Consider the following 14,103-nt stretch of genomic DNA (forward strand, 5'->3'; position numbering starts at 1 on the left):
CCCCGAGGCCACATCAGGCCAGCTCGGAGACATACTCCCACCAGCATGTCCTGTGTCTTCCACGAGGCCTTGTCCCACTAGGACATGCCTGGAACACCTCCCGCGGGAGGCATCCGGAACAGATGCCCGAGCCACCTCAGCTGGCTCCTTTCGACATGAAGGAGCAGCGACTCTACTCCGAGCTCCTCCCGGGTAACTGAGCTCCTCACCCGATCTCGGAGGGTGCGCCCAGCCACCCTGCGAAGGAAACTCATTTCGGCCGCTTGTATTCGCGATCTTGTCCTTTCGGTCATTACCCAAATCTCATGACCATAGGTGAGGGTGGGAACGTAGATCGATCGGTAAATCGAGAGCTTTGCCCCGACTCAGCTCCCTCTTCACCACGACAGACCGATACAGCGACCGCATCACTGCTGACGCCGCACCGATCCGTCTGTCCATCTCACGCTCCATCCGTCCCTCACTGAGAACAAGACCCCGAGATACTTGAACTCCTCCACTTGAGGCAAGGACTCCCCACTGACCTGTAGAGGGGAAGCACCTTTTTCCGGTGGAGAACCATGCTCTCAGATTTGGAGGTGCTGATCCTCATCCCGGCTGCTACACACTGCTACACACCGCCCCAGAGCAGCTGAAGGTCCTGGTTTGTTGAAGCCAACAGAACAACATCATCATCCGCAAACAGCAGAGATGAGATCCTGAGGCTCCCAAACCGGACACCCTCCGGCCCCTGGCTGCGCCTGGAAATTCTGTCCATAAAAGGTAATGAACAGAACCGGTGACAAAGGGCAGCCCTGGTGGAGACCAACACGCACCGGGAACAGGTCTGACTTACTGCCGGCAATGCGAACCAAGCTCCTGCTGCGGTCATACAGGGACAGCCCTTAGCAGAGGCCCCGGACCCCATACTCCCGGAGCACCCCCCACAGGGCACCACGAGGGACGTGGTCGAACGCTTTCTCCAGATCCACAAAACACATGTGGACTGGTTGGGCGAACTCCCACGAACCCTCGAGCACCCGATGAAGGGTATAGAGCTGGTCCAGTGTGCCACGACCAGGACGAAAACCGCATTGTTCCTCCTGGATCCAAGGTTCAACTATCGGCCGGATCCTCCTCTCCAGCACCCTGGAGTAGACCTTACCGGGGAGGCTAAGGAGGGTGATCCCTCTGTAATTGGAACACACCCTCTGATCCCCCTTTTTAAAGAGAGGGACCACCACCCCGGTCTGCCAATCCAGGGGCACTGTCCCCGACCGCAACGCGATGTTGCAGAGACGCGTCAGCCAAGACAGTCCTACAACATCCAGAGACTTAAGGTACTCAGGGCGAATCTCATCCACCCCCGGAGCCTTGCCACCGAGGAGCTTTCTCACCACCTCGGTGACTTCAGCCCCGCTGATGGGCGAGCCCACCTCCGAGTCCCCAGCCTCTGCTTCCCCATCGGAAGACGTGACGGCGGGATTAAGGAGATCCTCGAAGTACTCCTTCCACCACCCGACAACATCCCCAGTCGAGGTCAGCAGCCCCCCACCCACACTGCAAACACTGTTGGTGAAGCACTGCTTCCCCCTCCCGAGGCGCGGGTTTGCCAGAATCTCCTCGAGGCCGACCGATAGTCTTCCTCCATGGCCTCCCCGAACTCCTCCCAGACCCGAGGTTTTAGCCTCTGCGACCGCATGAGCTGCAGCACGCTTGGCCTCCTGTTATTTTCTAGTACATTTCGATCAGACAGTGATCATTCTTACTGCACTTTCTCATGGCTTGGACATGGTTTACATCCAGTTTGCACATAGACCCTATTCACACCCATTTTAGACCCAATCCGTCCTGACTTTTTAGATAGGCCTGATGGTAATTGTAAGGTCAAATGCTTCATTCAATAGGCCATGTATATGAGAGTTATCTACAGTAACTTGTTGGTCCGTCCTCACAAACATCCCTGAAAAACCAACATCCCAGTTTCTGCAGGAGCATGAGCTGACAGCGGTGAGGCATTTTAATGATGTTCTGAACGCATTCTCTTCCAACGACGTGTCACTGAAAAGCTTCTCTTTTATTCAGTTACTAAACACACGTAGCAGGTTTATAGTGTGTCATTGAAAGGTTTGTAAAAATCAGTTCCACAATAAGAAGACATCCTGCAAACCCTACCTTTAAAGCCTTTAACGCCGGGATGGAGGGTTTTCAGAATCCTCAGAATGTACCTTTGTGATGATACCTCTGAAATCTGAAATCAATACTGCCCTTCGGCCGTGAAATTATGATTCATCGGTTTAGATCGATGCCGCATTTGTACATTTGTATCTGGACAAATTGACTCTAGTGGTCAGAGTCACTCTCCAATACACTCAGCGCTAACTGAGCTAGTGTGTGTTCTTTTATCTGAGGCAGTCTCTGGGGAAATGCTTTGGGGACAGTACAAAAACAGTGCAATGGTTTTGTCTGATCAAGGAATTCAAATGGCTCTTCATCAGGAAGCCCAAAACAAAAGCTCTACACTGGAAAAATTATAAAAATGACTTAAAATCGCTTGAATAAAAGTTCTTCATGTTGTACTTGAGTCGTTTTCAATTAATCTAAGTTCAGATAAAAGTGCTAATGCCAATGGAACAAGCGTGAGATGATTTAATCTGGTCCCTGACTTGTAGAGCATACTGTTCTACAGTATACTGTTCTGCAGCATACTATTTACTATTTCTGAGTATGTCAAAATATAAATTAATAATAATAATAATAATAATAATAATAATAATAATAATAATAATAATAATAATAATAATAATAATAATAATAATAATAATAATAATAATAATAATAATAATAATAATAGGCAGCTTAAATTTTTATTGGGCACTGACATAATAAGAGATCAGGATGTAAACAAACCATGTGGTCAATGGTCAGTCTGCCCCAGGGCAGCTGTGGCTACAATAGTAACTTACCACCATCAAGTGTGGAGTGAATGAATAATGTCTACAGTGTAGCACTGGTAAAGCACAACACAGTAAGACGTTATTATTATCGATAAGGCTACAGTCCTGTTGGGCTTTTGACCAAATCAGCGCTATTTTAAAATCACAGCTTATCATTATTCATTTATTGATTACAGTATTTTCCTGAAAACATTATACATGGCCCACGGCCCGCAGTGGGAACTGAATTTCGGCCCACAGCCCAAATGAGTTCGACACCCTTGGTGTGGAATATATTGGGGAAGATGCCTATCCAAGCTATTAATAGGATTTATTTTTCATTTACTCCATTTTGGAAGAGTTTAACTAGTGTTGTCAATCAATTATTTTTTTTATATCAGACTAAAATTTGATTCGTTTTTTTTTTTAGTTTTTTTTTTTTTAACTATAATATCTATGAAGCATTTTCTCACATTTCATGAACCAAGTATTCATGGTTTGATAATTCTATGGGCCCAATATAAGCTTATAACGAGGATCTCACTCGCCCGAGGCTGTAACATTTCTACACGCGCTTCAGGATCACATTTTAAAAACATATTCTTCGGTGCTGAATATTTAAAGGGACTAGATACAGCAGTCTCTATATTAAGCTCATGCATTACGGCAATTCAGACCCAAAGTAACAGCTTTCTGAGTGACAGTGCAGGATTTTAGAGGCAGTTGTGGTGAACAGGTCTGAGCTCATTCTACACATTAGGACATGGCTGGAACATGACGGGGGATTGGCCTGGCTTATACTATGTAGAAACAGGAGTGTGTCTAGTAATTCGCAATTCATTCATGATTAATGCACTAATTATTTTTTCGATTCATCGTGAGTTGAAGCTTTAGTGTCTGTATTTAGACGAAAACAAGTTTGGTCTACAGGGAGACAGCCTAAACTGTCCTCTGTGGACTCACCTGCTCCTGGGTCCGGCGCCTCCTCCATCTTCTCCTCACACCTGAGTTTCCTCTCCAGCAGATATTTCATGAGCAGATATGCCTCGTCTGAGTCCTCCTCTACACTCGGACGGTCTGCCGCGTCCGCCATGACACTGGCAAGAGCTCTCTGCGCAAACCAACAGCACGAGATTCACATGGGAAAAAAGAGCCTTTAACCTTATTTAAGGGCGCTAACCACATTCCCAAACGTTCATACATTGTTTTGTTTTTTTATCTTTTCAACATAGATTTCAAGTCCTGTAGTTATTTCTAGCAGCAAATGGATATTGCCCCTGGGTCAGATGAGATGATATGGTCAATTACCGTGAGATGTTGTTCTGGAGGTACACATGTGGAAGCAGCAGGTGCCCACTGGCCTCGCTCATCGCACTCTCTCCTCGTCTTCGCTGAGAACACAACAGGGACAGAAATACACAAGAGTCAGCTGATTACATGAGAGCCACGGCAGAGGAGCCTGTTCGGTCGTTGCTATTCCTGGTTTCTTTTGTGTCTTCATTAACCTTTTCACGTCCAATGAGCTTCAATTTGTACACACACACATTCCCACAGCAGCTGCCACTGATTGATGTTGCTGGCATTTTGTGGACGCCTGAATAATATTGTGAAAGTGGGGCATGCTTCCTCTGGTGCACATGAAGGAGACGTCAAAACAAAGCATTTCAATGTACTCTCTGGCATTATCCCAAACGGCTTAACAACGCAGCGGTGGATCCGTGACCAATCAGATCGAGAGCGACACAGAGAGGACGGGGCGCTGGCAACGCTTATTAAATCCCACAGCTCTTCTGTCAGAGTCACTCTGTCAGAGTCTGAGTGACAGGCTTAGTCTATCAGTCTATCATGGTCTTCAGGAGACTGTTGGAGTCTGTTAGAGTCTGTCAGAGACTATTAGAGTCTGATAGAGACTGTTGGAGTCTATTAGAGATTGTTGGAGTCTGTCAGAGATTGTTGGAGTCTGTCGGAGTTTGTTGGGGTCTGTCAGAGATTGTTGGAGTCTGTAGGAGTTTGTTGGAGTTTGTAGGAGATTGTTGGAGTCTGTAGGAGAGTGTTGGAGTTTGTTGGAGAGTGTCGGAGTCTGTAGGAGAGTGTTGTAGCCTGTTGGAGAGTGTTGTAGCCTGTTGGAGAATGTTGGAGTCTGTTGGAGAGTGTTGGAGTTTGTTGGAGAGTGTCGGAGTCTGTAGGAGAGTGTTGTAGCCTGTTGGAGAGTGTTGGAGTTTGTTGGAGAGTGTTGGTGTCTGTTGGAGTCTGTTGGAGAGTGTTGGAGTTTGTTGGAGAGTGTTGGTGTCTGTTGGAGAGTGCTGGAGTCTGTTGGAGAGTGTTGGAGTTTGTTGGAGAGTGTTGGAGTTTGTTGGAGAGTGTTGGAGTTTGTTGGAGAGTATTGGAGCTTGTTGGGGAGTGTCGGAGTTTGTTGGAGAGTGTTGGTGTCTGTTGGAGAGTGCTGGAGTCTGTTGGAGAGTGTTGGAGTTTGTTGGAGAGTGTTGGAGTTTGTTGGAGAGTGTTGGAGTTTGTTGGAGAGTGTTGGAGTCTGTTGGAGAGTGTCGGAGTTTGTTGGAGAGTGTCGGAGCCTGTTGGAGAGTGTTGGAGTCTGTTGGAGAGTGTCGGAGTCTGTTGGAGAGTGTCGGAGTTTGTTGGAGAATGTTGGAGCCTGTTGGAGAGTGTTGGAGTCTGTTGGAGAGTGTTGGTGTCTGTTGGAGAGTGTTGGAGTTTGTTGGAGAGTGTCGGAGTTTGTTGGAGAGTGTTGGAGTCTGTTGGAGAGTGTTGGAGTCTGTTGGAGAGTGTTGGTGTCTGTTGGAGAGTGTCAGAGTTTGTTGGAGAGTGTCGGAGTTTGTTGGAGAATGTTGGAGCCTGTTGGATAGTGTTGGAGTCTGTTGGAGAGTATTGGAGCCTGTTGGAGAGTGTCGGAGTTTGTTGGAGAGTGTTGGAGTTTGTTGGAGAGTGTTGGTGTCTGTTGGAGAGTGTCAGAGTTTGTTGGAGAGTGTTGGAGTCTGTTGGAGAGTGTTGGAGTTTGTTGGAGAGTGTTGGAGTTTGTTGGAGAGTGTTAGAGTTTGTTGGAGAGTGTTGGAGTTTGTTGGAGAGTGTTGGAGTCTGTTGGAGAGTGTTGGAGTCTGTTGGAGAGTGTAGGAGTTTGTTGGAGAGTGTTGGAGTCTGTTGGAGAGTGTTGGAGTTTGTTGGAGAGTGTCGGAGTTTTTTGGAGAGTGTCGGAGTTTGTTGGAGAGTGTTGGAGTCTGTTGGAAAGTGTTGGAGTCTGTTGGAGTCTGTTGGAGAGTGTTGAAGTCTGTTGGAGAGTGTCGGAGTTTGTTGGAGAATGTTGGAGCCTGTTGGAGAGTGTTGGAGTCTGTTGGAGAATGTTGGAGCCTGTTGGAGAGTGTTGGAGTCTGTTGGAGAGTGTTGGAGTATGTTGGAGAGTGTTGGAGTCTGTTGGAGAGTGTTGGTGTCTGTTGGAGAGTGTTGGAGTCTGTTGGAGAGTGTTGGAGTCTGTTGGAGAGTGTTGGTGTCTGTTGGAGAGTGTCAGAGTTTGTTGGAGAGTGTCAGAGTTTGTTGGAGAGTGTCGGAGTTTGTTGGAGAGTGTTGGAGTCTGTTGGAGAGTGTCGGAGTTTGTTGGAGAATGTTGGAGCCTGTTGGAGAGTGTTGGAGTCTGTTGGAGAATGTTGGAGCCTGTTGGAGAGTGTTGGAGTCTGTTGGAGAGTGTTGGAGTTTGTTGGAGAGTGTTGGAGCCTGTTGGAGAGTGTCGGAGTTTGTTGGAGAGTGTCGGAGTCTGTTGGAGAGTGTCGGAGTTTGTTGGAGAATGTTGGAGCCTGTTGGAGAGTGTTGGAGTCTGTTGGAGAGTGTTGGAGTTTGTTGGAGAGTGTCGGAGTCTGTTGGAGAGTGTCGGAGTTTGTTGGAGAATGTTGGAGCCTGTTGGAGAGTGTTGGAGTCTGTTGGAGAGTGTTGGAGTTTGTTGGAGAGTGTTGGTGTCTGTTGGAGAGTGTCAGAGTTTGTTGGAGAGTGTTGGAGTCTGTTGGAGAGTGTTGGAGTTTGTTGGAGAGTGTTGGAGTTTGTTGGAGAGTGTTAGAGTTTGTTGGAGAGTGTTGGAGTTTGTTGGAGAGTGTTGGAGTTTGTTGGAGAGTGTTGGAGTTTGTTGGAGAGTGTTGGAGTTTGTTGGAGAGTGTTGGAGTCTGTTGGAGTCTGTTGGAGAGTGTTGGAGTCTGTTGGAGAGTGTAGGAGTTTGTTGGAGAGTGTTGGAGTCTGTTGGAGAGTGTTGGAGTCTGTTGGAGTCTGTTGGAGAGTGTTGGAGTCTGTTGGAGAGTGTTGGAGAGTGTTGGAGAGTGTTGGAGTCTGTTGGAGAGTGTTGGAGTTTGTTGGAGAGTGTCGGAGTTTGTTGGAGAGTGTCGGAGTTTGTTGGAGAGTGTTGGAGTCTGTTGGAGAGTGTTGGAGTCTGTTGGAGAGTGTCGGAGTTTGTTGGAGAGTGTCGGAGTTTGTTGGAGAGTGTTGGAGTCTGTTGGAGTCTGTTGGAGAGTGTAGGAGTATGTTGGAGAGTGTTGGAGTCTGTCGGAGAGTGTTGGAGTTTGTTGGAGCATGTTGGAGTCTGTTGGAGAGTGTTGGAGTTTGTTGGAGAGTGTCGGAGTTTGTTGGAGAGTGTCGGAGTTTGTTGGAGAGTGTTGGAGTATGTTGGAGAGTGTTGGAGTCTGTTGGAGTCTGTTGGAGAGTGTTGGAGTCTGTTGGAGAGTGTTGGAGTCTGTTGGAGAGTGTTGGAGTCTGTTGGAGTGTTGGAGTCTGTTGGAGAGTGTTGGAGTCTGTTGGAGTCTGTTGGAGAGTGTTGGAGTCTGTTGGAGAGTGTTGGAGTCTGTTGGAGAGTGTTGGAGTCTGTTGGAGAGTGTTGGAGTCTGTTGGAGAGTGTTGGAGTCTGTTGGAGAGTGTTGGAGTCTGTTGGAGTCTGTTGGAGAGTGTTGGAGTCTGTTGGAGAGTGTTGGAGCCTGTTGGAGAGTGTCGGAGTTTGTTGGAGAGTGTCGGAGTTTGTTGGAGAGTGTTGGAGTCTGTTGGAGAGTGTCGGAGTTTGTTGGAGAGTGTTGGAGCCTGTTGGAGAGTGTCGGAGTTTGTTGGAGAGTGTTGGAGTCTGTTGGAGAGTGTTGGAGTCTGTTGGAGTCTGTTGGAAGTGTCGTAGCCTGTTGGAGAGTGTCGGAGTTTGTTGGAGAGTGTTGGAGTTTGTTGGAGAGTGTCGGAGTCTGTTGGAGAGTGTTGGAGTCTGTTGGAGAGTGTTGGAGTCTGTTGGAGAGTGTTGGAGTCTGTTGGAGAGTGTTGGTGTCTGTTGGAGAGTGTTGGAGTCTGTTGGAGAGTGTTGGAGTCTGTTGGAGAGTGTTGGAGTCTGTTGGAGAGTGTCGGAGTCTGTTGGAGAGTGTTGGAGTCTGTTGGAGAGTGTTGGAGTCTGTTGGAGAGTGTTGGAGTCTGTTGGAGAGTGTTGGTGTCTGTTGGAGAGTGTTGGAGTCTGTTGGAGAGTGTTGGAGTCTGTTGGAGAGTGTTGGAGTCTGTTGGAGAGTGTTGGAGTTTGTTGGAGAGTGTTGGAGTCTGTTGGAGAGTGTTGGAGTCTGTTGGAGAGTGTTGGAGTCTGTTGGAGAGTGTTGGAGTCTGTTGGAGAGTGTTGGTGTCTGTGGAGATTGTTGGAGTCTGTAGGAGTCAGTTGAAGTCAGTCAGAGCATGTCAGCAGTCGACCAGCCTCTTCTACAGCTTGTACACACTGGTGTGAAGCTTCCCTTAGGGTACATCTTTTAGAGCAGTGGTCCTCAACTAAATCGGCTCGAGGTCCGCAAACTTTTCTTTCGTAACTTTCGACATATGTCCAGGGTCCGAACATGTGCAGTAATTGCTCTTAAAAATGTAAAACATGAACGTAGTTTGTCTATTTACTAAGCAGAGCCAATCAATGAATCAATCATTTTGCCATTTTATTTCAATTGGATTAATATTGCTTAAATAATTGTGAATTCAGCCTGAGACATTAAGTATATAGAGAGGATGGAAAGGCTTTGATATCCAGACACAAGCCTCTGGAGGTCAGGATCTGGACCCAGGGTCACCAGTATATAGTCGACAACTGTTATAGTAATCGATTAGTCGTTTTCTGGTTCACAGGGTCTGTGTACATTTTGTACATTGTAAATTTCATGAATAGAGCCTCCAACAAACATGTCCCTTTAGTTTACTCCATCAACTCATCTTTCAAGCAGCGCCACTTAAGCTATATGTGACAAAAAATATATATACAGTATACACAATTTTCCTACACCATTCACAGCCAAGCGATTAATCGATTAGTAGTTAAAATAACCGATAGATTAATCGATTACAAAATAATCGTCAGTTGCAGCCCCAGTGTCCGCACAGGATCAGCAATGTCAGTGATTCACTCAAAGACTTTATTCAGAATTAACGGACAGACAATAACACTGAGTGATGACAGCCATACTAACTAGATTTATGCTGTGAAATCATCATCATGCCTGTGGGATTTTGCAGCAGTAGCCATTCTTGATCCTCCATGTTGCTTCGTTTGTCTAACATATTCCTAACAACGGGGTCGTACTTTGTTTCTGGTTCACGTAATTTGCTTCCTCTTTATAATTCATGAATAGATTAAACCCAGCATTCGGGTCGGAGTAAAGCTGTGGAGGCGTGATGGCATTGAGTTAGCTTTAATATGGCATTGAACTGGACAGATAGACGTTTTGAATCGATGGTGCCTTCATCACATTTTATGATGAAATCAAATCTGAGGACCTCCGATAATTCTGAGGACCATTTTTAAGCTTGGTTCACAAGGCAGGATACTTATGCCAATTTTAGCCCCAATTCTCCCCCTTAAGGACGCTCTGATTATTGTAAGATAATCTTCTCAGATATTCCTGCCTTGTATGGTGTGCTAAGACTGCTCTTGTCTGCTCGGAAGGACGATGGGACCACTCCGATCTCAAACTGGGGATATTCAACCAGTTGGATTGTTCTCCTGGTGTGTGGTGAGCCCCGAGGGCAAATGAGCCACAACCTGTTGACTGTGACCTGGAGCCAATCAGACAGCGAGGTGACGAGGCTGTGGCTGCACCACACACTGTACTGCCAAAACTATTAGACCCATGAGTTTGCATCTGCATGTATGGGGTCTCTCAGGTTTTGGATAATCTGCCGACATTTTTAAAATTTTCAGGTGTGAACCAAGCTTTACTCTGTGCCTGAGGTCCCAAGGTAATTCTAATCCCGTGTGATTATGGATATAGAGAGGAGGGTGATCAAAACCAAGGGGGCCATTTACTAAGCCTGGAGCTACACTGCTGTGGCTCTTATTCCTGACTGAGGGAACATTTTCAAGTCATGATGAATAAATGACAATAATATATATATATATTTTTGGTAAGTAATAATTATTGATTGTGGACAATAATTATCACTTTAATAAAAAACAAATTAGCCTATTATTACACAAAAATAATACCTACAGTACAGCCTACTGCCCGTGATTTGTGTCTGCTGCCTTCAGTTCTTTAATCGTGTACGTTCAGGTGTTCGTGCTGGGAAAACAAACGAAAACATCTCTGCACCCTCCACGCACTGGTCCAGCGGTCCCAACACACTGGTCCAGCGGTCTCCACGTGCTCATCCAGTGGTCTCCATGCACTGGTCCAGCGGTCTCTACGTGCTCGTCCAGCGGTCTCCACGTGCTCGTCCAGCGGTCTCCACGCACTGGTCCAGTGGTCTCTACGTGCTCGTCCAGCGGTCTCCACGCACTGGTCCAGCAGTCTCCACACACTGGTCGAGCGGTCTCCACGCACTGGTCCAGCGGTCTCCACGCACTGGTCCAGCGGTCCCCACGCACTGGTCCAGCGGTCCCCACACACTGGTCCAGTGGTCTCCACGCACTGGTCCAGCGGTCTCTACGTGCTCGTCCAGCGGTCTCCACGCACTGGTCCAGCGGTCCCAACACACTGGTCCAGCGGTCTCCACGTGCTCATCCAGTGGTCTCCATGCACTGGTCCAGCGGTCTCTACGTGCTCGTCCAGCGGTCTCCACGCACTGGTCCAGCGGTCTCCACGTGCTCATCCAGTGGTCTCCATGCACTGGTCCAGCGGTCTCCACACACTGGTCCAGCGGTCTCTACGTGCTCATCCAGTGGTCTCCATGCACTGGTCCAGCGGTCTCCACACACTGGTCCAGCGGTCTCTACGTGCTCATCCAGTGGTCTCCATGCACTGGTACAGCGGTCTCCACACACTGGTCCAGCGGTCTCTACGTGCTCGTCCAGCGGTCTCCACGCACTGGTCCAGCGGTCTCCACACACTGGTCCAGCGGTCTCCACGCACTGGTCCAGCGGTCTCCACGCACTGGTCCAGCGGTCTCTACGTGCTCGTCCAGCGGTCTCCACGCACTGGTCCAGCGGTCTCCACGCACTGGTCCAGCGGTCTCGACGTGCTCGTCCAGCGGTCTCCACACACTGGTCCAGCGGTCTCCACGCACTGGTCCAGCGGTCTCTACGTGCTCATCCAGTGGTCCAGCGGTCTCCACACACTGGTCCAGCGGTCTCCACGCACTGGTCCAGCGGTCTCCACGCACTGGTCCAGCGGTCTCTACGTGCTCGTCCAGCGGTCTACACGCACTGGTCCAGCGGTCTCCACACACTGGTCCAGCGGTCTCCACACACTGGTCCAGCGGTCTCTACGTGCTCATCCAGCGGTCTCCACACACTGGTCCAGCGGTCTCTACGTGCTCGTCCAGCGGTCTCCACGCACTGGTCCAGCGGTCTCCACACACTGGTCCAGCGGTCTCTACGTGCTCGTCCAGCGGTCTCCACGCACTGGTCCAGCGGTCTCCACACACTGGTCCAGCGGTCTCCACACACTGGTCCAGCGGTCTCCACACACTGGTCCAGCGGTCTCCACACACTGGTCTGGGGAGCACATGTCAGCTGCTACGTTTACAAAGCGCACAGGCCACGGTCATATGTGACTGACCTTCGGCATTTACTCCAGTCCGGGCTTATTTCCCCAAAAGCACCGCCCACAGTGACTGACACTGTGACCAGGTGTGTACAGGTGATAAACCAGAGATTTTATTTTGAAATACACCGGATCTTCTTTCCTCACAAGCCCTGACTTCCTGTTTGGTTCGTGTTTCTCCGCCAGCTTGATCCGAAGTGCTCCAGCCTCAACATAAATAGACTTCTCTCAGATTATTTCTGTTGCCACCAGACTGCCTCGGGAACCGGACCCGAACCCGTACCGGACCATAACCGGATTTAATGTGAGCCCGGTGTAAAACTAGCAGGAAACAGCTCAGCTTCTGGATGTTTGTTCGACGACTATGAGGTTTTTATCATGGACGCCTCGAAAGCAGAGAATATCAATCCAGCAGTGCCTCGTGTAGCCATCATCAATAATGCCGTCACCGTTGAGCACAAACCCCGCGGGTTTCGTAAGGAGTAAGGACTTTAAAAGGACATGAGACAGATCTGGTGAACTGCAGTTCAATATAGAGCGAAGGGAAACATGGTTTATTTAACCTTTTTTTAACCAGGTAAAAAACTCTGCAAGAGATAACATGTAGATAAGATGGTAACATGTACTTTCTTTAAAACCCCGCACACCATTAAAACAACCCAATTATCATTATATCTTTGTAAATGAGCCAGATGCAAACATTAGTAAACCAGCTTCTCCAACATAATCTTTTTTTGCACAGTTTTACTTCACATGGTCGACGTAATTACTTTTTCCCCACCTCAAATTTAGCAAAATGTGCCAAAATTGCCTTGGTTTGCATATTCATGAGGCCCCATGAGCTAAGTCTGCGCTGAGGCCTTTTAAAAACGCAAATATCAACCGCAGTTGCTTTTTGTTTTGTTAAAACGTTTAGTAAATGACCCCCAAGGTTTTGGTCATTTGCAAACCGAGCAAAAGTTCTCTTATTTATAATGGTAAAAACATGCCCACAAACAAAGTGCTGTTTTCCAGCACCTGAATGACCCTGAAGTCTTCCGTTCCCCGGCAGACTGAGGCTGAAACAATCTCATTATCTCAGTGTTTCAGGTTGCACCAAACAGTAAAGAGAACAGACTCTGCAAGGGCATTTGTGCCGCTGCTGCTTACACCTTCATAACACACTGTGGGCAAGGGGCACCAACACAGTTTATTAGGGAGGTTCCAACATGACCAGCTCAGTTCACTTGAGACTGGTTCACTTAGGGACATATGTGTTTCAAGTGACTTTTGGGTAAATAATAGGAAATAGGGAATAAACTTTTACCTGGACATGGAAACACTTACGGCAAGACTTGGATCTATTTTCATATTATTTGCCTGCACTTTTCGGATGTGCGTCCTGATCGTCTGTGGACTTTAAACTACAGGCAGTTCACACATGAGGACTTTATCTGGTGCAGCTGCTTCTCCCAAGCCTAAACCAGGACCGGTAAGTCCTTTTATTTCTTTTTTTGAGCTGTTTTCAAGCACCAGAAGAACAGAAATCACAACAATGCCCGAAAAGAGTAGGATTATTATTCTAAATGCAACAGTGAATCCAAAAATAAAAAGAGAGACACGAGGCCTCGCTCCTGTCATTTAGGTAATAAGAAAGAATGTATGGGAAAACTGCTGTGCAAATCAAACTTGAAAACTTGAGCAGTACAATATTGATTGGATTTAACCTATTGTACGTGTTTTTGAGTGGTAGGGGAAACCGGAGTACCCTACGCAGACACGGGGGAACATGTAAACGCCAGAGAAAGGCCCCGTCCAGGTGGGAACAGAGCCCAGGATCTTCTTGCCATGACATGTGTCATAAGTCCCAAACTAATACGCATTATTCCATCGTGTATCTACTACATAGGTGCAAGTTATTACAGATCGTAACAGAGCAGATTACATTGTACTGAATTTAGTTTGGCAATATGTATGTGTAATGTAGTGTCAAATAATGTGTAACCTAATTTCATTTTATTGTTGGTGACAATGGATAACATAGTACTTTCAATGTGGACATGTTCTGCATATTTGGGTTTTTAAATCCTTCCTTTAAAACCCTCAACATTGTTATTATCCATTGTGCAATTTGAGACAGTGTCCATGTAAACCAGTGGTCGGCAACGTAGGCACATATTGTTATGCAAACAAGAGATCAAATACCTGTTAAAGTACTCTGAAAATGAGAGAAATAGTGTCAGTAT

At 47.5% G+C, this 14,103-nt stretch overlaps 1 protein-coding gene across 1 annotated transcript in view; it reads right to left on the reverse strand.

Annotated features, from left to right (window-relative positions):
* The window catches only part of calcr (calcitonin receptor), a 137,162-nt gene that overhangs the window by 58,228 nt on the left and 64,831 nt on the right, over window positions 1-14,103 (reverse strand). Inside the window, exons 5-6 of the mRNA XM_079570544.1 lie at window positions 4,224-4,306; window positions 3,879-4,026 (exon numbers count right to left, since the gene is read on the reverse strand). Coding sequence (XP_079426670.1) covers window positions 3,879-4,026; window positions 4,224-4,306 — 231 coding nt within the window. The remainder of the gene's footprint in view (window positions 1-3,878; window positions 4,027-4,223; window positions 4,307-14,103) is intronic.

The sequence above is a fragment of the Gobius niger genome, assembly GCF_951799975.1.
Source record: "Gobius niger genome assembly, chromosome: 14".
NCBI lineage: Eukaryota > Metazoa > Chordata > Actinopteri > Gobiiformes > Gobiidae > Gobius > Gobius niger.